Source organism: Heterobasidion irregulare (genome assembly GCF_000320585.1).
Source record: "Heterobasidion irregulare TC 32-1 unplaced genomic scaffold scaffold_05, whole genome shotgun sequence".
Lineage (NCBI taxonomy): Eukaryota > Fungi > Basidiomycota > Agaricomycetes > Russulales > Bondarzewiaceae > Heterobasidion > Heterobasidion irregulare.
The window spans coordinates 1,107,129-1,128,523 of NW_009258201.1; the positions used below are offsets into that span (position 1 = coordinate 1,107,129).

Consider the following 21,395-nt stretch of genomic DNA (forward strand, 5'->3'; position numbering starts at 1 on the left):
TCAAAGACACCCAGTAGAGCAGAGTAGAGTTTGAGAGAAAAGCCAGTGAGGAATAAAGCAGAGGAGAGCACAGATGAGGGTCTGGGACAGAGATGATGATGGTTGATGGCAGAGATCAGGTATCGCAAGGCTCGCAGCAGCCCCGGGCACGCGCGCGCTGACCAACTCCGTTTCAAGCTCCGACACGCTCCGTTTCGCGTCCCGAAGCCTATGGGACAGTGGTCTCGCGTGGTTTGTCGCGTGGGATTAGCCAACGGCTAGTTGCCACCGGACCCCTACTGTCGCCCTCTATATAGAGACTAGCTTTTCACCCGTCGCGTTGCGACGGCGCAACCATGCTTAATCTGAGTTTTTGTTACAGTGCTTGGTCTGATGTGTCTGTAAAGTTTAGTGTTCACAAAGTTTAGTGTCTATAAAGTCTAGTGCCTGTAAAGTCCAGTGCCTGTGCTAAATCTGAGTTTTTGTTGTAGTGCTTGGTCTTGTTACGACTGCTCGTCGGTAACCCCAAGAGTAGGAGGTTCTTCCCTAGGTCACTCGTGGAGGATGTGTGGAACGGTGGTCTCGACTGTACGTGTAGTACAGGAGCCAGAAGTGTATTGCGATGTAGCAATGAAGACTGCAGTAGGAAGACTGCAGTAGAACGAAGTAGGCAGTATGAAGACTGCCTAAGAACGAAGATACTGTGGTAGGAAGACCACAGTGAACAAAGTACTGTGGTAGGAAGACCACAGTGAACAAAGAGAATAGACTGAAGATCCTCAGCCTATTCTATGGGCCTTTTATACTACTTTGGGAAGTAGGGCGTGAGAATACCGAATATGTATCTGTAGGTATTCTCTAAGTCGTCTCTCTCAATAACGACTACTCTTGTGCTTCTCCGTTGGTCTCCTTCCGGCCAGGAGAGACTAGGAGGTTCATGCCCTGCGTGTGAGTAATTTATAAGGCGGCGTTCCATGCCCGCTAATACAATAGGCCCGTGATACTCGACCAACGATAAGGTGATCCGTTGGGAGTGGATGACCAAGGTTAATATCTGTACCTTGGTGTACGCCTCAACTTGTGAGGCCGCGTGATATTTGTGATGATCGTATCGGTATAGACCCCGTGTAGGCCCGATAGAACGTGATCATAACAATACCCCCTTTCTACGTCCTATTCGCCTGGTAGGACAGCGCCTTGCGCTTCATCGCCACTCCATATACGATTTGCTTTCTTGATCCAAAAACGGTCTCCGGATGCGACTTCCGGGACATGACTTCGTTTTCTGGGAGGAAGACCGACTTACGTCGTTTGATCCTCTAGGAGTTTTCCATCTCCGTTGAGCTGTTTGTTTGTCGAGTCGCGAGGGTACCAAACCTCCGCTCTGTAGGATGTTCTTCCTTCACCCTTCGGTTGTTGTGATCTTTCCTGGGTTCTCAGGCCAGGATGTCAGTCCGGTCGACGCCGGACAGGTGTCAAGAAAGGCGTATAGATGCGAGTGGTGTGTGGATGAATAGAAACTCTAGCATGTGGGTTCTGATTCGTGTCATCAGGTTCTTCTTCTTCCTTCTCCGAGGGCCAAACCTCAGTGTTTCCAGGATAGTCGTCTATCCTCATGATTTGTTGTTTCTCTCGACGACAGTGGATGGCGCCCATGGACAAGTAGGTTGATCGCTTTACGAAGGCTTAGGCCTACTTCTCCAGGCTACCAGTCATGACGCCCCAAGCAGTATCGCTCCCATACGGTGAGCTCATCTCCGGTGAGGTTGCAGCCAAATCCCAAGCAGTATTGTCCCCATACGGTGGACTCATCTCCGGTGAGGCAGTTTACGGCGTCCAGAGTTTGTTTTTCACAAACGTGGGCCTATGGTGGGGAATACCACGTGTAGTGTTGGGTTCGAGGCAAGGATGTGAAGAGAATTAGACTTGAAGGGTGCAGCGAGGAATAAGGAGGAGTCTGACTCCTTTTCCAAGTCTGCCCGTTCGCTTGCACGAATAGACATCAAGACCACAGCTGATATACTTGTCGGGTTGCGAGATTTATCCACGACTGGCAGTTTAAAACGTCATGCGGGACGGTCCGTAGTTTATCGTCGTTTCGGACGATCCGTAGTTTAACGTCTTTGCGGACGTCCTTCATCATCAACATGGAATATCTGTGGGGAAAGATGTTTCTGCACGCCGGAATTTCCATCGGTGATGTGCATAGGGCCATAGACCAGACTTTACCCGCTCCAGATTCCACTGAGGCATGATGGACGGTTTATACTATATCAAACCGGATAACTTGTGACGCCTCAAGGTTATGAGGCCGCTCAGTTTAACGCCGTGAGGTAGGCGGACCTGCAGTTTAACGCCGTGCATTAGGCGGCCTTGCAGTTTAACGCCGTGCGATAGGCGGACTATCGTCTGACTGTGTCCCTCGAGTCACGATAGGCTTTTCCTCCGAGGATGAGGGTAGTTTAATGTCATTTCGGACATTTGTCGACATATTCTCGTCAAGAATGATGTCGACCGATGATCCCTATACTAAAAGGGACAAGTAGTTTAACGTCGTTGCGGACGATTCAGCACCAGAGTGATGAATCACAACTCCTATACGGTAAGGAGCACGTAGTTTAATGTCATTGCGGACCGATTGACACCATGGCGGTCAATCCACAACTCCTATTCGGTAAGGAGCAAATAGTTTTCCGTCATTGCGGACGCATTGGTGTCCAGGGGAATGGACATCAATGACAACCCCTAGGTCCAGGGGCACTAGTTTAACGTCGTCGCGGACGCGCGGTATCTTGTCAAGATCGCCACGCACAATCCCTAGAACGAAGGGACAGTAGTTTTACATCGTTTCGGATGCCCGTAGTTTACCGTCGTTGCGGACGTCGAGATACCATTGGCCTCGAACAATCCCTATGTGGAAAGGGACAATAGTTTAGCGTCATCGCGGACGTTGTTTCGCCACAAATATTGTGGAAAAACAATGCTTAGTTTAACGTCATCCCGGACGCGGACCTAGTTTTACGTCGTCGCGGACGAGAGGCGGAATAGACTTCGGATGAGTGGCCCGCTCTTGTCGTTCTTCCGCTATGTGGGCCAGACGAGAGTCGCGTGATCTAGTCCCTCCCACTAGATCTTCGACTCGAGGCACGTGTCCTAGTTGCCTCCTGACTAGGTCTTGGAGCGGAATTTCTTGTACTTCGACTCCAGGACTAGACTGAGCGCTCCATGAAGAGATGCTTGCTCTTCCATGTCCCCAGACCCCTCGCTTGGATTTGAACCAAGACGACCCGATATTCTTTTACCGAAAAGCGAGTGAATATCGGAAGCGCTTCGACCTTTTATAGGCAGGGTTCTGTGACGCGAGTCCTTCCGCGCTTCGCCAGAATGCAACCACGCTCCTTTGGTCAATGGTAGTTTAACGTCATCTCGGACGGTGGGTAGTTTTCCGTCATTTCGGACGAAGACTAGTTTAACGTCATTGCGGACCCTAGTAGTTTATAGTCATTGCGGACCAAGCCTTTGGTAGTTTTACATCGTTCCGGATGTGATTTTGTGGCCTCGCATCATTAGGAAGACTTGTGAGGTAGAGGCGGCCCGCTCTCTACATCATCTCATGCGCCAGCTGTAGGATCCCCTAATGCGGAAACGATCCTGTAAAACGGGAGATCCAAAGTGGGACGTCCCAAAACACCAGTCAGACCTTGACTGTGAGGGTTCACGATACGAGTTATGCATCATAATTTCTTGACTCGGACTTGCAACCGGTTATGTATGGGCACTTCGCTGTACCAAGGCGAAGGGCCTGCTTGTCGACACCTACGAGTAGAGTATATGTCATGTAGAGGGTTCCCTAATGCGGAAAAAAACCCTGTAAAACTGAGGATCCAAATGGGACGCTCGATGCATCTGTCAGATTACTCCTTGACAGCGAGGATGTGAAAGGATTCCGCCGTAGGTCGTACGTGGAATTATGCCCGCTGTTGTCCTTGATTCGTACCATCATTTGAACCTAGGACTAATGGTCAGGTACTTCCCCTGCCTTCTTGTCTTTTCACAGTTTTAAGACATGCAGGTCCGATAGTTTAGACGTCATTCCGGACGCGCGGTAGTTTAACGTCTCTTTCGGACGAGGTCGTACAGTTTAACGTCTTGAGGGACGATCCTAGTTTTACGTCGTTGCGGACGATTGTAGTTTTACATCGTTTCGGATGTAATTTGTGTCAGGGGAAGGAGTTCCTCAACTTCCTTACCCCCCCTTTCTTCTTCCTATGCCCTGTTATTAGTCCGTTTAATAATCAAAGGGGCCTTGATAATCCCCGCCCCCTTCGTCAGGTCGGTAGTAGGGGTCAGCGTCGTCGTAATTTCCCGGATCGTCTAGAGCGTCCCATGCATCGAGCTCGGATCGAGTCCAAGAGCTATTTCTTCGAGCCTCCGAATTAATGCGGCGAGTTCTGCGGCTACTTCGGTTATCCTCTCTTTCGTCCGTACGAAGTCGAGCACTAGGAGGAGGCGATCCAGGCCGGTGTCGAACACTCCGGCCAGCAGTTGTTCCGCGTCCGAGGGTTGTCTGGTTTCCCCGACTCCGCCTTCCCTCATTTCTTCGATAGACGGGCGGTTCCTCCTCGTCGGTATTTCCTTGGGATAGGGGAAAACCTCGTATCCGGTGAGAGGGGGGAGTCGCGGTATGGCTATGCGCTGTAGGAACCTCTCGTTGTCTCGGTGGAGGGCGCTCCACGACCGTACGCGGAACCCTCCTTGGATTTGGTACAGGCGTGGGATGTTCTCCGGGACGTGGTACGTTCCAAGTGACAACTCGGAAAGGGTCGGTTCTACTTGGCTGGACATTTCCCAGTTCTCCTCCGAAGAGGAGAGCTGGAAGGAGCTCTCGGTTGACGTATTGGGAGAACTCGTCAGGGTGGATGAGGAGGGCTCGGGGTCGCCCGTCATTGTGGGCGTACCAGGAGGCTGTGTCCGGGTCGGTTTGGAGAGCGAGCGCTCTGATTTGGAGACTGGCACTAGCCAGTCGTCGAGGTACGTCGCTATGTTCATTCCCGGGTTGTCCTGCCGAGAAGTTAGCGAGTCTTTGGAGGGCCATGGCTGTGGCCATTTGTATTACCGCGGAGATGGTGTTCCGCTGGAGGAGCGCGTCCGCGTGTCGCTCCAGTTCTCCGGTGTGAGGATCTGTACGAGGGGTAGGTCCTCCCATGGAGCTGGGAATCGGTCCACTAGTTGGTATTGGCGGAGGTGCAGTTTCTGATAGAACTGGTATTGGTTCAGCTTCTCCATGGCCTGGGAGTTGAGCTGCCGTTCTTGCTCGAAATCCCGAGGGACCTGCAACTCCACTAGGACGCGTGCCTTCACTAGGAGGTGGAACTCCCACTGGTAATGGGCCAAGGCTCGACTGGTTTCGGTCATCAGAACTTTCATGCCGTGATGCACCTCGTGAGGCCCTCTCCGGTGAGGGTCTTCGGGTTCTTTCCCTTTCCTTGAACTTGGCATAATCTTCGGCGTCGTCGTCGGAGAAGTTGTTGGTATGAGGGGTGAGGAGGACCCCGGTAGGTCCTGGTTGTTGAGGACTTGTTCCTCTATCAATTCGTCCAGCATCTGGTCGGTGAGGACTTGTTCCTCTTTCCACTCGTTCGACATCTGGATTGGCGACCATAAGGACGACATCGGGGGAGGAGTTTCTGGATGGAGACGAAGCATCGTGGTCGTCGTGGAGGAGCATTCGAATGGGGGAAAGTGTTTGAGAGGGAAAGAAGGTGAGAAGATGTTCTTGTTGGAGTCCTCTTGTCGCTCCTTTTATAATCTTTCGTCTCCCCTCTCAGGTTGTTCCCGGACGAGGTTTGTCAGGGTATTGGTCATGGAAATCTTTCATGGCTTCTTCCGCCGTTCCCTTTAGGAGAGTGTAGGGCTCCCAGGTGTTGTCTGATTCGGGATATCCCGTCCATTTGACCAAGTATTTGGTTCCCCGTCCTTGCCGTTTTGAATCCACGATCATTTCCACTTCATAATGCTCTTCATCGTTCAATACTTCCGGTATTGGTCGCGCGAAGTTTTCTCCGTGGGCTTCGGTTTCTCTATATTTAGTGAGCACTGCGGCGTGGAATACCGGGTGAATCTTCCACTGCGGAGGAATTTGGAGTTTGTACGCCAGGGTTCCCACTTTTCCCAGTATCTTGAAAGGGCCATATCGCCTAGGGGCGAGTTTGAACTTAGGATGGGTTGTCCGAATGTGGGTTCCTTCTAGCCATACTTGGTCTCCTTCTTTCCACTGGGGAAGTTTCCTGTGAAGATCCCGGTCTTTGGCGTAGTTGCTGGCTATTTGTAAGCTAGCCGCGGCTTCTTCCTGAACTTCTATGATCGTCTTAATGCGTTCAGCTACCGCAGGTACCTTTGTCTCCAGTGCCGTGTCAGCTGAATAGGGAGGATTGAAGCCGTATAGCACTTCGAAAGGGGCTTTTCCGGTGGCCGAGTGCTTCCGTGTGTTATGTGAGAATTCGGCGAACGGCAGAAGGTCTACCCAATTGTCTTGATGGTAGTTGCAGAACGTTCTCAGGAATTGTTCGATCTCCTGGTTCACCCGTTCCGTTTCTCCATCTGTTTGGGGATGATACGCCGTGCTGAGAGCGGCGGTGATTCCTAGCCGTTTCCAGAGTTCTCGGGTGAATTTGGCCGCGAATTGAGGGCCCCGATCGGACACTATTTTGGTTGGCAGTCCATGTCGATTGAAAACGTTATTTTGGAAAAGCACGGTTGTTTCTTCTGCCGTGATCGTTTTCTTGCATGGGGTGATGACTATGCCTTTTGACAGACCTTGATCCACTACCACGTTAATTGAGTCGAAACCTTTGCTTTCGGGTAGGTCCGTGACGAAATCCGTCGAGATGAATCGCCAGGGAACGTTGGTGGTTTCCAGAGGGTGGATAGGTGGGTGTGTCCTGTGTGTCAAATTCTTCGTAGATTGGCATATGGCGCATCCATCCACATATTCATGGACGAATTTTGTCATGTTTTGCCACCAGTAGTGTCGTTGCACCATTTCCAATGTTTTTGCTCTACCCGGGTGTCCTACCGCGGGTGCATCATGATGTGTTTTGACGATGAGTCTTCGGATGACGTCATCTTTGGGGACGCATATGTGGCCGTTGCGTCTGGTGATTCCGTCCTCGTATGTCCAATGTCCCAATAATCCTCTCATCCCTTGTGGTCCTACTCGTAAGAGTTTTGCAAGAGCTACTCTTGTTAAGGCGTCATGTTCCGATTTCGAGTGTCGGATGAGGGAGATGAGGTTTGAAGAGGCAATTTCCGTGGATTTTATATGCCGTGTCGGGGACGGTTCTACCAATGTTTCGTCGGATTTGTTGAAAAGCTTGGCCGGGAGTAAAATTTGAGATTTGTTGTCAGATTCTACCCCCTCACTTAGATCTGGACGCCTGGACAGAGCATCAGAGTGATTTGTCGATCCTGCTTTATAGCTGAGTGTAAAGTCGAATCTGCTCAAATAAAGGCTCCAACGGGCGTGTCGTCGTGATAGGTCTCGCGCCGTTTGGAAGTGTTCCAGGTTTTTATGATCTGTCCAAATCTCGAAGGGGTGTCGTGCGCCTTCGAGGTAGTGATTCCAATGTTCCAACGCTTTGATTATAGCCAAGAGTTCCCGGTCGTGAACGTCGTAATTCCGCTCTGCTGGTGAAAACGATCCAGAGAGGAAGGCGACTGGGTGCCAGTCACCATCTTTTCCTTCTTGTAGAAGGGTAGCTCCATAGGCGATTAGTGATGCGTCCGTTACTAGTCGATATGGGTGCATGGGATCTGGATAGTTCAGGACAGGTTTACTGATAAAAGCCTTCTTTAATCGTTCGAAAGCTTCTTGGCATTTTGTAGTCCAGTTCCATTTCTCGTCCTTTTTGGTGAGGTCATGTAGGGGGCGCGCGATGAGTGAGAACTTGTCAATAAAGCGCCTGTAAAAATTCCCTAGACCCAGGAAGGAGCGAATGTCACGGACTGTACGTGGGATTGGCCAATCTTTTATTGCGTCCACCTTTGAGTCCTCCATGGCGACATGGTCTTTTGAAATTGTATATCCCAGGTATTGGAGCTTTTCCTTGTAAAACTCGCATTTTTCGGGTTTCAAATATAGATCGTTGTCGCGTAGGATTTGGAAAACCTGGTTTAGGATTTTGACGTGTTCCGCCATGGTTTTGGAGAAGACGAGGATGTCGTCCATATATACGGTTATCTTCCGGGCTGTGATGAGCTCTCTGAAGATCATGTTCATCATAGCTTGGAAGGTGGCTGGTGAGTTGGTCAGGCCGAAAAACATCACCGTGGGTTCGTAAGAACCTAACGGAGTGATGAAGCTCGCCTTCCACTCATCTCCTTCTTTGATGCGTATATTGTTGTATCCCCATCGCACGTCCAATTTGCTAAAAATGATGGCCCCTTTTATCACATCCAGTAGTTCCTGGATTAATGGAAGGGGGCACACATTCGGGATGGTGTGCGAATTTAAGTGGCGATAGTCCTGTACCGGGCGTAGTTTTCCATCCTTTTTTCCTATAAAGAAAAATGGGGCTGCTGTTTGCGAGGTGGATCGACGGATGGTTCCTCTCTCCAGATGTTCCTTGATGAATTTTCCTAGTTCGTCGTGTTTCTCTGGGCTCAGGGCGTAGATTTTGGGCACTTGAGGTTTGAAGGTTGGTTTCAAGTCGATGGCATGGTCCCAGTAAGTGTGTTCTGGGAGTCGCTGCGACTTTCGTTCGCTAAAGATGTCCAAAAATTCGTGATGCGCCTTGGGAACTCTTTCCTTTAGATTGGTGACGATAATTTCGTCTTCCAGGTCTTGGTCGAAACTGGCAAATCCTGACGGTTCGGGGGCCAGTTTCCGAATAACTGGGTCCCGGGTGGCCTGTTTTCCTGAGGGTTTGTCTGGGAGATCAGGTTCTCCCCCGTTTGGTGAAAGAGATGGCTTGTCTTGGGCCTTTCGTTTCTCTTCTGCGTATTTCCTTATGTCCTTTAGGAGCCATTTCCTTTTGAGGTATGCTCGTAGTCGGACGCCAAACGTTCCGCTGTGGTCGCGGAGTCCTACATCTTCCGATAGTCTTCGGAGATGTTCGAGGCGCTGTTTTTCGCGCTCATTGATGCGTGGTTTGTGCCGTGGCTCCACGTCTGATAACTGCCTGCTGTATGGCGGTTCTTCCCTTGCCCTAGTGAACCCATACGGTTGCTGGCATTTCTGGGGGCACCGATCAAAGTGCACTTCACGTCGCCTCCATTCGATGGAGGGATCGTGGTATTTCAGCCAATCTGTTCCTAGGATAAGATCGTCTTTCCCTAGATTGGAGATAAACATCTGGACGCGCTCGGTATGCGTTCGTCCACTGATGTCCCGAATGGTGAGGTTCACATCCAAGGCGGATCGGATGAGACCTGCTTTGTTAATGGTGTCATCGACGTTCCGGACGCGAATGGGGTTGTTGAGTGTATAGGTGGGGAAACGATGTCTTTTGACCCAAGTTTCGTTTACTATAACCCCTTCGCAGGCCGAGTCGATGGTTGCCTTTGCTCCAGCGTTTTGACTCCTGTTTGATACTTTCACGTTCAGGCGTATGGGGGTGATGATACGGTCGTTCATTGCTCCGATACGAATACAAGTGCGGGCATCAAACTCGGGTCGTCCTTGACCTCTCTCCTTCGCTGGTGAGGGAGAGGTCAGGAAAAACGCTCCGCGTGTCCCAAGATTACTTCTCTGGCTTCATCTTCTCCTAATTCTCCGAGCACTGCTCCGATTCGAGCAGAATGACTGACGCTTCCGTCTCCCCGTCGTCCGTTAGGTAACATAGCGCGTTGCCCATGGTTCGTTTGGGGTCGTCCGGATGAGGTAGAGTGAGGACGTTCCATCGAAGGACCAGGTTGTGGTACCTGCTGGTCGTCGCGAGGGACATTCTCTGTCTCCATTCCTCGATATATTCCCGCTTGGTTTCCCATAGCGGGTGCGTCGTCTTCTCCCTCCAAATCAACTGCGCGGTTTCCTCTCCCTGTCGTACCCAGGCGTCTTTTCGAGTTTCCTCGAACTGGGCGAACGCCTCTGCGTGGTGACCAACAGTTAGTGCTAGAGTGCCCCGGCTTTCCGCAGTTGGAACAGGAGGTGGTTCGCTTGCCGTCAAATTTTCTCTTTTGACTTTCGGCGTTACGCTTTCTGGTAGCGTCAATGTCCATGTCAACCACCTGGTTGTTCATTCTGCGAGGGGCGTTTGTGGAATTGTAGCGGGGAGAGATTTGGTTATGAAAACGATTCAGATAATCGCTTCGAAAGGAGGTGGAGTTGGCGAGGATGGCTTTTTGAGCTGTTCTGGCTCGAAGTCGTCCATCTATTTCGCAGGCTGTATTGATCCAGTCCTGAATCGTATCCTTTGGCTGAACTTCCTTGTCGTATATTTTGTCCATGACGCGCGGGTCTAACCCGCGTTGGAAGTAAGGGACTTGCTCTTTATCGGAGATATCGGCATCGGCGGCGATGAGAATGAATTGGTTGGAGTATTCATCAACCGTCATTCGTCCTTGGGAGAAGGCCATAAGTGCGCTTCGCGCTTTGTCGGTCTTGCCCGTCTCCCTGAACTGTAATTTGAACTTGGCTAAAAAGTCCTTCCAGGTGCCTAGATCGGTAGGTGGATCTGCTCCTACTGATTTGAGGAGGAAGTTCTCCGCCCAAGCTCCCGCCGTGCCGTATCTCATACATGAGAGCACAAGGGATATTTTGTCTTGATCGGTCTTGTACCGATCGGATTCTGCTGCGAAAAGAAGGAGGCATTGGAGCATGAATTTCTGGGATTCAATGCGGTCGCCTGTGTAATTGTCTGGGAGTTTGACTTTTCCTCTTCCGGGTTGTACTGTCGCGGAAGGGGTGTTTGTAGAAGTCGAAGCTTGTCCCGACATTTCGGCGAGTGGTTCGTTTCGGGTGTTGATCGGTGTTTGGTCTGGTGAGTCGGAGTCTGATTCCGAGGTTGTTTCCTCTTGCTCCGAGTCTTCGGGGATTACCGGCGCCGGTTCCCTGTATTGTGGGGCTAGTTCCCACTGTGCTTCTGTTTCGTTCCAAATATCCTCTTCTTCTGTTCCGTCTTCAAGAGTGAAGTAATAACGCCCGTTTCGGTATGAGCAGTTATCGTAATTCGGAGGGGCAGTTCCGTTATTGTCTTCGTAGACCCAGAAGTCCCCTTCGCGCCGGATAGGGCGATTGTTGTGACGGAGTTGGTTATTGATAAGTCTAGTGCCGGGTGGGTATTCCTGGCCTAGGTCTTGCTCCAGAGTGTGTGCAGTAACGCTCTCTCAATGGGGGTCTATATCCCCACTGAGCAAGGTTATGAGAGAGAGTGTGGCAGCAAGCTAGTGCGAGCAAGGTAGGGGCAGAAGAGTCTATTCTAGTGTTACGACTGCTCGTCGGTAACCCCAAGAGTAGGAGGTTCTTCCCTAGGTCACTCGTGGAGGATGTGTGGAACGGTGGTCTCGACTGTACGTGTAGTACAGGAGCCAGAAGTGTATTGCGATGTAGCAATGAAGACTGCAGTAGGAAGACTGCAGTAGAACGAAGTAGGCAGTATGAAGACTGCCTAAGAACGAAGATACTGTGGTAGGAAGACCACAGTGAACAAAGTACTGTGGTAGGAAGACCACAGTGAACAAAGAGAATAGACTGAAGATCCTCAGCCTATTCTATGGGCCTTTTATACTACTTTGGGAAGTAGGGCGTGAGAATACCGAATATGTATCTGTAGGTATTCTCTAAGTCGTCTCTCTCAATAACGACTACTCTTGTGCTTCTCCGTTGGTCTCCTTCCGGCCAGGAGAGACTAGGAGGTTCATGCCCTGCGTGTGAGTAATTTATAAGGCGGCGTTCCATGCCCGCTAATACAATAGGCCCGTGATACTCGACCAACGATAAGGTGATCCGTTGGGAGTGGATGACCAAGGTTAATATCTGTACCTTGGTGTACGCCTCAACTTGTGAGGCCGCGTGATATTTGTGATGATCGTATCGGTATAGACCCCGTGTAGGCCCGATAGAACGTGATCATAACAGGTCTCATGTGCCTGTAGAGTGCACTGACTATAAAGTCCAGTGCCCATAAAGTCCAGTGCCCGTAAAGTCCAGTGCCCATAAAGTCCAGTGCCCGTAAAGTCTAGTGCCTGTAAAGTCTAGTGCCCCAATATCCCTATATGGCTCTTTTATTTTATCCTATAAGGTCCTTCCTGTAAGATTCCCATATAAAGCTCCCTATAAGGTCCCATCTATTAGATTCCCCTATGAGATTCTGCCCTATAAGGCTCCCCCATCAGAGTCCCACTTATGAGGCTCCCCCGTGAGGTTCTCTGTGAGGTGCTGGGATGCCATTTCAAGCTCCAATGGCTTCTGAGGCATAGCCCACTCTAGTTGCTAGCCTGTAAAGTCTAGTGCCCATAAAGTCTAGTAATATGGCTCTTCTGTGATATCCAATAAGGTCCTTCTTATAAAATTTCCATATACATATAAAGCTTTCTATAAGGTCCCATCCATTAAATTTCCCTATGAGATTCTGCCCTATGAGGCTCCCCCATCAGGGTCCTACCCATGAGGCTTCCCTGTGAGGTTCTCTGTAAGGTGCTAGGATGCCATTTCAAGCTTCAATGCTAAGGCATAGCCCACTCTAGTTGCTAGAGTTGCTAGGAGCACCAAGACATGGCTTACTCTGCTCACCCAATTTATCATGGATGCTTGCTTTGCTCACGTGGTTGCTTATGTGGCCTACATAAGTGTAAGCAAGGACATATGACTTGAGCTATTAGCCCAGTGCCACCATTTCTTATTGTCCCCTTTTATTTATTATTTATTTACATAAAAAAATACCTGGAAAAAAAACCAAGAGCCCAGAGTGGTTGCCAAGCTAAGCCCTTGCTGAATGCCCCCTCATATTTTACCTGAAGAAATCACTGCAAGACAGTGCCAGGGGAAGAGAATTCCCTATGCTTAGGTTAGCTCCGGGCACGCACGCGCTGACCAACTCCGTTTCAAGCTCCGACATGCTCCGTTTCACCTCCCGAAGCCTATGGGACAGTGGTCTCGCGTGGTTTGTCGCGTGGGATTAGCCGACGGCTAGTTGCCACCGGACCCCTACTGTCGCCCTCTATATAGAGACTAGCTTCTCACCCGTCGCGTTGCGACGGCGCAACCATGCTTAATCCGAGTTTTTGCTACAGTGCTTGGTCCGATGTGTTTGTAAAGTCTAGTGCCTGTAAAGTCTAGTGTTCATAAAGTCCAGTGCCTATAAAGTCTAGTGCCTGTAAAGTACAGTGCCCGTGCTTAATCTGAGTTTTTGTTGTAGTGCTTGGTCTCATGTGCCTGTAGAGTGCACTGACTATAAAGTCCAGTGCCCATAAAGTCCAGTGCCCGTAAAGTCCAGTGCCCCAATATCCCTATATGGCTCTTTTATGATATCCTATAAGGTCCTTCCTGTAATATTCCTATATAAAGCTCTCTATAAGGTCCCATCCATTAGATTCCCCTATGAGATTCTGCCCTATAAGGCTCCCCCATCAGAGTCCCACTTATGAGGCTCCCCCGTGAGGTTCTCTGTGAGGTGCTGGGATGCCATTTCAAGCTCCAATGGCCTCTGAGGCATAACCTACTCTAGTTGCTAGCCTGTAAAGTCTAGTGTGCCCATAAAGTCTAGTACCTTAATATCCCTATATGGCTCTTCTATGATATCCTATAAGGTCCTTCTTATAAAATTTCCATATAAAGCTTTTTATAAGGTCCCATCCATTAAATTTCCCTATGAGATTCTGCCCTATGAGGCTCCCCTGTAAGGTTCTCTATAAGATGCTAAGATGTCATTTCAAGCTCTAATGGCTGCAGAGGCATAGCCCACTCCAGTTGCTAGGGTTGCTAGGAGCACCCAGACATAGCTTACTTTACTCACTAAATTTGTCATGGATGCTTGCTTTGCTCACATGGTGTCTTATGTGGCCTACATAAGTGTGAGCAAGGACATAGGACTTGAGCTATTAGCCCAGTGCCACCATTTCTTATTGTCCCCTTTTATTTATTATTAATTTACATAAAAAAAATACCTGCAAAAAAACCAAGAGCCCAGAGTGGTTGCCAAGCTAAGCACTTGGTGAATGCCCCCTTGCCTGAAGAAATCACTGCAAGACAGTGCCAGGAGAAGAGAATTCCCTATGGTTAGGTTAGCTCCGGGCACGCGCGCGCTGACCAACTCCGTTTCAAGCTCCGACACGCTCCGTTTCGCGTCCCGAAGCCTATGGGACAGTGGTCTCGCGTGGTTTCTTACGTGGCCCACGCGAGCATAAGCGAAGACACGCGACATGAGCCGCCGGCCCAGCGCCACAATTTTGCAGTGTCGCCCTCTATTTACTAGCTTCTCACCCGTCGCGTTGCGACGGCGCAACCATGCTTAATCTGAGTTTTTGTTACAGTGCTTGGTCTCATGCCTGTAAAGTCTAGTCTCTGTAAAGTCCAGTGCTTGTAAAGTCCAGTGCCTGTAAAGCCCAGTGCCTGTAAATTTTAGTGCCTATAAAGTCCAGTGCCCATAAATTATTTTGCCCTAATATAGCTCTCTGATTATATTCTATAAGGTCCTGCCCATAATATTCTCTATATAAGACTCTCTTGTCAAGCATTATTTAGTTTCTCTATAAGGTCATACCTATAAGGCTTTTCCATAAAGTGCTGGGATACTATTTCAAGCTCCAACAGCTGCCAATATATGGCCCATATAAGGTTCTCCTATATAGGTTCCTTTATTATATTCCCCTGTTAGGTTTCTTTATTATGCTTACCTATTATGTTCCTCTGTCAGGTTCCTCTTGAAGATCTTGCCAGTGAGGCTCTCTTGTGAAGCTCCTCTATAAGGTGCTAGAATATCACTTTTAGTGCCCATAAAGTCTAGTTCCCATGATATTCTATAATGTCCTGCCTATAAGATTCCCCTATAAGGCCCCTCTATGAGATTTTGCAAGATGACATTCAAAAGATTCCCCTATAAGGTTCCTCTGCCAGATCCTGCCTATATGGCTTCCCTATTAGGCTCCCTTTTCATATTCCATGAAAGGTTCTGCCCATAAGGCTCCCCTATGAGATTCTGCCCTATGAGGCTCCCCCGTGAGGTTCCCTGTGGGGTGCCAGAATGCCATTTTGAGCCCCGATGGCTGCCGAGGCACGGCCTGCTCCAGTTGTTGGCATTGCCGGGCAGACCGGGATGCCGTGTGAAACCCCGACAGCTGCCGAGACATGGCCCGCTCCAGTTGCCGAGGTTGCCGGGTGGCTGAAGGGACAGCTCGCTCCGCTTGCCAAATTTGTCATGGCGCTCGCTTCGCTCGCGTGGTTTCTTACGTGGCCCACGCGAGCATAAGCGACAACACGCGACATTAGCCGGCGGAGTTTTGCCACAATTCTTCACTGTCGCCCTCTATATAGGGACTAGCTTCTCACCCGTCGCGTTGCGACGGCGCAACCATGCTTAATCTGAGTTTTTGTTACAGTGCTTGGTCTGATGTGTCTGTAAGTGCCTGTAAAGTACAGTGCCTGTGCTTAATCTGAGTTTTTGTTGTAGTGCTTGGTCTCATGTGCCTACAGAGTGCACTGACTATAAAGTCTAGTGCCTGTAAAGTTCAGTGCCCATAAATTCTAGTGCCCGTAAAGTCCAGTGCTTATAAAGTTCAGTGTCCACAAAGTCCAGTGCCTATAAAGTCCAGTGCCTATAAAGTCCAGTGCCTGTAAAGTCTAGTGCCTGTAAATTCCAGTGCCCATAAAGTCTTGTGCCCCAATATCCCTATATGGCTCTTTTATGATATCCTATAAGGTCCTTCCTATAAGATTCCCATATAAAGCTTCTTATAAGGTCCCATCCATTAGATTCCCCTATGAGATTCTGCCCTATGAGGCTCCCCCGTGAGGTTCTCTGTGGGGTGCCAGAATGCCATTTTGAGCCCCGATGGCTGCCGAGGCACGGCCTGCTCCAGTTGTTGGCATTGCCGGGCAGACCGGGATGCCGTGTAAAACCCCGACAGCTGCCGAGACACGGCCCGCTCTAGTTGCCGAGGTTGCCGGGCGGCTGAAGAGACAGCTCGCTCCGCTCGCCAAATTTGTCATGGCGCTCGCTTCGCTCGCGTGGTTTCTTACGTGGCCCACGCGAGCATAAGCGACAACACGCGACATTAGCCGGCGGAGTTTTGCCACAATTCTTCACTGTCGCCCTCTATATAGGGATGGATTGTCAGCAATTGTCGACAATGTCCGACAATTGACGGCATTTGCCAGGAATTGCTGAGATTTGTTAAAAAATAGGTGTTTTTGAAGTAAAAGTTCTGATTTTTGTCCGGGTTGGTCCCTCATATCTATGTCAAGTGGGCATTTTTGATATCTTCTTAAACTGCGTGTGATGAGCTGAAGTTGAGTACATAGGTAATATCTAACCCCTGACGCTGGGTAGCACTTCGGTCTCTTTCAGTTAATGTCCTTAAGACTCCACAAATCAACGACTTTTTAGGCTTTTGCTCTTACTTCGAATTCAATATTCGCTACTGAACCCTCACCTTATAGAGGGAATCCACAGGCTTCTATGTTCGTACTATGTCAAAACCTCAAACTTGAGTTAAAGAGGACTGACGTTCTGCGAACATCCGTAACACCCGATTTCGTCTTCATTGACGAGTCCTGTACTAAATATTGAATAGCAACAACAATAATCTTCAAACAAAAAGAAACATAAATTATGTATCCAGAGGTTGCATGCATCACAGATGTGCTCGGTACAGACAGCAAATAGATAGGTTGCGGTGGTATTAGAAAAAGAGAATGCAGGTTATGATGCAGGTTATGGTGGTATGGGGGGGAAATGCCGATGAAATAGAGAACCAATCGTTCTGGAACGAGTCCCGGGAAACTGAATAAAATAACGGAAAAAAATGCACAGGACACAAGAGTAGACAACAACAAGATAAAAGTCCGAATGAAACAAAAAATGGTGAGCGAATGGTGAAGTGTAAAGTGAGAACAGGAAATAAGAGGATGTCATATTGATCACGACGCAGAGGCGGGCTGGCCTGTAAGAGAGCGGCCAGCCCAGGTAAAGAGTTGTCGCACGTCTCCAGCAGGAGGCGTGTCAGCTGGTTGTTTTGGCTCAACGAGCAAACTACGAGCGATGTTGAGTCAGCTGCGACACATCACGCCAGCTATAAGTGAAGCTCACCTGCGACGATAGAGGTCATGCAGATCGCCGTGGTGAGGGGATTTCTCGAAGGCATGATTGAGGTATGATTGCACTTCAGGAATCTCCTTCAAAGTGTATGGCACTTGGAAGCGCTGCATGTCTACAAGAGCGTTCGTTGTAAATATGAGTCCACCCGGCGCAGTTGCCAAGCATACCTTGGACAATCCGGGCCATTTTGTGGTATTTATTAAAATTGAGCAATTTCTTTTCCGCGGCCATCGGGGACGCGCGATGCGAAGGGTTGCCCTCACGACAAAAAGTCACGTCGGTTAGGTAAAGGCCTGCAAAGAAGATCAACTGAACTGCAGACGGAGATAACAGAAGGATCGACATACCTAAGAAGGGAACGGCGGGAGGGGCCGTATTCCTCAATCGGCTACGGTAATCGCGATAATTCCTGGCGTGATCGGCGAGCTTTCGAATCGCATCCAGCTGCAGCTTCTGCTTCTGCGGAACTCCCTAAGAACGCCGGATGCGCACTACCAGTCAGATTCAAGCCAGATTTGGAACAGAAAATACGCACGATCCACGTCTGATGCAACCGAGAGATTGTGGATGAATCTAGCGCAGCCAAAATTGAACGAGAGGTGCTGAAGTTGGAGAGCGTTGTGCACCGCTACAAAACGAACATCAGGTCAAGGAGCACACAAGCGCTGAGAACAACGTACGTCGGCAACTTTGATGAAGAACTTCACCAAAGTCGTGCGTTTCTTGATGTCATTCTCACTGAGAATACTCTCCGCTACCCAACCTGTGATAACAGTACTGAGGCTAGTCACGGCCTTGACATTGACGGGTGCTTTCACGCCTTCTTGGCCGCTTTCCAGAACCTCCTCCGGTTGTATAGAACAGAACAAGTTACACTCCATGATCGTTAGCTGCCGCGCGAGCTCCAGAGAGTCAAAGTCAGTGATGAGGATGGTCGAAAAGTTCTTGCTGCGGAGATTAGACAGCAAATTCTTCGTCATGATAGGACGAGGTATCTCTGAAGGAGAGCTAGCCGTAGGGGGATTGAGAGGCATGCCTGCGTCGCGCATGCGGTCCAGCCTGGGGGTTATCAACATGACATCGTCTTGATGCATCCGCATCGCAATGAGTTCGTGTATCCGCTGTGACGGCCCCGGGAACATCAAAGCCAGAGCATCACGGTTGAAGTCATGAAGCATGGGCAACACGGAGTTATCGAAAGACGGTCGCCAGTATAGTTCAAGCCAGACCTTGATGAAATTCGAGACGCGCAGCCGCACTGGAATGCCTTTGCGCTGTTGCCACTTGTAAGTGTCCTCCTCAGACAACCCAGAGGGAGGAAGGAGGTTGTAGCGGTCGATGATCGCCTGGACAAGCTCAAGAGCAGTAGAGAAGAGACGGAAGGTGAGGAAGAAGACGGCTGAGAATGCAGGGTCCACGATGGAAGAATGAGGGGTCATCTTCTCGATCAAGGCCTGGATAGTTGCACCGACCAAGTGGCCTTCACCGTTGTACGCAACATCCTCAAGCGCGTAGTCATGGGGAAGCATCCATGGCTCTGACTCCGTCTGCATCAGCTCGGGAATGGCTGCGATAGGGAGCGAAGGTAAGTCTCCGTTTAGAATCTTCTCTTCCAGCGACTTCGGCCGTTCGAGCGGCGGTTGACTCCCTTCCCAAGTCGTCCGCTCATCGTCAGTCTTGGCGACGGATGACATTGGCGACGGCAAGTCGGGACCGACCGTCACACTTTGAGATAGCGATAGGGTGGGGAGAGTCACCCGCTCAGTAGAAGTCCTGGCAGGGACATGCTTCCCTTCATCTTGCGTTGTAAGGGACTGAGAAATTCCTGGGTCCCCAGAAACATCGATGATGGGCATGTCCCGTGGCAACGGCTGTCCCTGGACCGTCGAGTCGTCCTCTGCAGGACCTGACACAGGGTTATTGATGGAGGTCATGGACTTGGAAAGTCGCGGCGACATGCGATTTGAGAGCCTACGGGGCGTCATCGGGACTGGATAGTCCTCCAAAACCCTCGGAGCATCAATGATAAAGAGCTTGTCACTCGACGAGCGAGTAAGACACATCTTCACGGCAGCGACACAGTCAGCGCCAGCCTTGAGAGCATCCGTAGCAGAGCGAATTAATGTCGCTTTCTCTTGCTCCTCGGTCAAGGCAGAAGGAAGCAAACTCGTCAGCATACGAACGGATTCTGCCAATCCACTTGTCACGCTGTAGAGACCCTCCTTTGCAGCTCTGAGATGCGAAACCTTGTGCGGCGGGACAGTCGGGTGCCGCAAGACAGCCTCCACGATCGTCAAGAGCTTGCAGACCATCTCGACAATCTCCCGCACAAGTTCGTACATGTGTCCCGTACTTGATGCGTGTGACGACCGCGAATGCGAATGGGCGTGACCAATGAACGCCGCGATGGTCGATAGATACTGATCATGGGTATGTCGCAGTGCATCCATCAGTTCCTCGTACGTCGAAGGCCCTGAAGGGAATGGCGGGGTAACAGGGGTAGGAGCAGACTCCGCGGATGACAAGGACGACGAAGAGGCGCTACTGCTAACAGAGAAATCGTGCTTGTGCGACTTGGTTTTCCCTCCCACAGGTCCAAGGGACTTAATATGATCCGCCTTCCTAGGAGGCACAGAAGGCGCGGCGTTAGCCTCCGCATCGAAAGCTTTCTTCCGTTGTATCCTCAGATCACCCGTACTTCGCGCCTTCATGGCGTTGCCCGGGGTTCCCGGTCGGCCCTTCACCCGCATTCGGGGCCGCCCATTGGTTTTCCAGGGTGAAGCACGGAAAGTGACATCTTCGTCGGGTCCAGATGTCGGAGTCGTGGGTCCCTGCAGGAAGGAGCCTGATGACTGTGATGAGAATCCAGAGTCTGACGGAATTAATTGGCTCTCCATTATTGTCTGTCGCTCAGGTAGATCCACCCCGCACTGAACCGCGACGGCCAGAAAACGTCGGACGCGAGAAAAGACCTGTCCACCTAACCTGACCATCTTTTCAACCTCCAAGTCACGCTGGTCTTCGTCTACATCCTCCGCCGAAGCCTTCTTCGCCTGAGTCACGATGGCAGCCAGGTCTGAAAGCACCTTTTTCCTTTCCTGCGCAAGAGATGTATAGCGTTTGAGCAAAGGGGCATCGCGCGACAGACATGCTGCAGCGTCCAGTACGGAACGAACGCAAGAAATGAGACAAGCGACCGACGGCTGGAAATGGGTCACCCGGTTTGACCGAACGGCATTCTGTAGAAGAGAGAGCGCATGGAGAAGAGGTACCATCAATGGTGGACAGTAGTCGTTTCGAGAAAACGCGCTCTGCCGCGACGATGTTGAGCTCGCAAATGAAGCCACTGACACTGTAGATTTAGAGTGAGAATGGCCTGACCCCATGCGCTGCTACCCCGGATCAGCAAACAAAGAATGATTAGCTTTGATGGACATTTTAGACTCACTGGGACCGAGGCCATTACATCATCTGCCAATAAACCCAGATCCCCATTCACGTAGTTGCTGGGAAACCACCCGCGTTTGCCGTCTAGCTCCCCATCCCACCAGCCGCTGGAGTCGCGGTTGAGGACGTGTATAATCTGCCCAGCTCGGAAGGCAAGACATGTAGCATTCTTCTGCTGCGGAATAAAATCATGCATTGCCAGAACGTACTCAGGTGATGACCTCTCTGATACGTAGATTGCGGGAGGTGACGCGACGGTATCAGAGATCATTGTCGTGGAATAAGAGGCCGAGGTGGTGGGGGCATGTACAGATAATGAAGAAGCATTGGTCGATGAGGGAGTGGGAGATACAAGGGATAGCGTCGAAGAGGTTGAAGTAGGGGATAGGTTGCGAAGCCGTCTGTCCCCCGAAGGCTGAGCAGATTCGGGTTTGAGGCCCTGTCTACTCGAGGATTTGGTGGAGGGTGGACTTAGGTCGTAAACAACAGACGTGTCAATTCTGAGTTCTGGGGAAGGCGCCATGGCTGCCCGTCCAGCATAAAGAGATGGAGTAAGCTGTTGTGGAATCAGAGTTGTCGAGGGATGATGTCCGATGAGATGACCTGTCGATGGATGCCGCTAAGTTGACTTGAGTGACCTTGCAACATGGGTAATGTGAGGGGATGGGTACTAGCAACCACGTTGATGATTACTGTGAGACATACCTTTTCTCAATC

The 21,395-nt window shown here is 50.3% G+C and overlaps 4 protein-coding genes across 4 annotated transcripts; all 4 read right to left on the reverse strand.

Annotated features, from left to right (window-relative positions):
• Positions 1-4,267: 4,267 nt before the first annotated feature.
• Positions 4,268-5,707, reverse strand: HETIRDRAFT_318229 (uncharacterized protein; the record flags this gene model as incomplete). The annotated part of the gene is made up of 1 exon (XM_009548005.1): positions 4,268-5,707. The coding sequence occupies one exon, from the start codon at positions 5,705-5,707 to the stop codon at positions 4,268-4,270; it is 1,440 nt and encodes a 479-aa protein (XP_009546300.1).
• Positions 5,708-9,247: 3,540 nt separating this feature from the next.
• On the reverse strand, positions 9,248-9,613 carry HETIRDRAFT_51507 (uncharacterized protein; the record flags this gene model as incomplete). The annotated part of the gene is made up of 1 exon (XM_009547550.1): positions 9,248-9,613. A coding segment is annotated over one exon (366 nt), but the record flags the coding sequence as incomplete, so codon positions are not given.
• A 77-nt stretch (positions 9,614-9,690) lies between these two features.
• On the reverse strand, positions 9,691-10,914 carry HETIRDRAFT_318622 (uncharacterized protein; the record flags this gene model as incomplete). The annotated part of the gene is made up of 1 exon (XM_009548006.1): positions 9,691-10,914. One exon carries the CDS (start codon positions 10,912-10,914, stop codon positions 9,691-9,693), a length of 1,224 nt encoding a protein of 407 aa, XP_009546301.1.
• Positions 10,915-16,965: 6,051 nt separating this feature from the next.
• HETIRDRAFT_36712 (uncharacterized protein) lies at positions 16,966-21,183 on the reverse strand. The gene is made up of 8 exons (XM_009547489.1): positions 20,686-21,183; positions 19,930-20,623; positions 17,912-19,815; positions 17,767-17,859; positions 17,579-17,702; positions 17,399-17,524; positions 17,223-17,343; positions 16,966-17,165 (listed from the first exon to the last, which is right to left on the reverse strand). Exons 1-8 carry the CDS (start codon positions 20,947-20,949, stop codon positions 17,054-17,056), a joined length of 3,438 nt encoding a protein of 1,145 aa, XP_009545784.1. The 5' UTR covers positions 20,950-21,183; the 3' UTR covers positions 16,966-17,053.
• Positions 21,184-21,395: the final 212 nt, after the last annotated feature.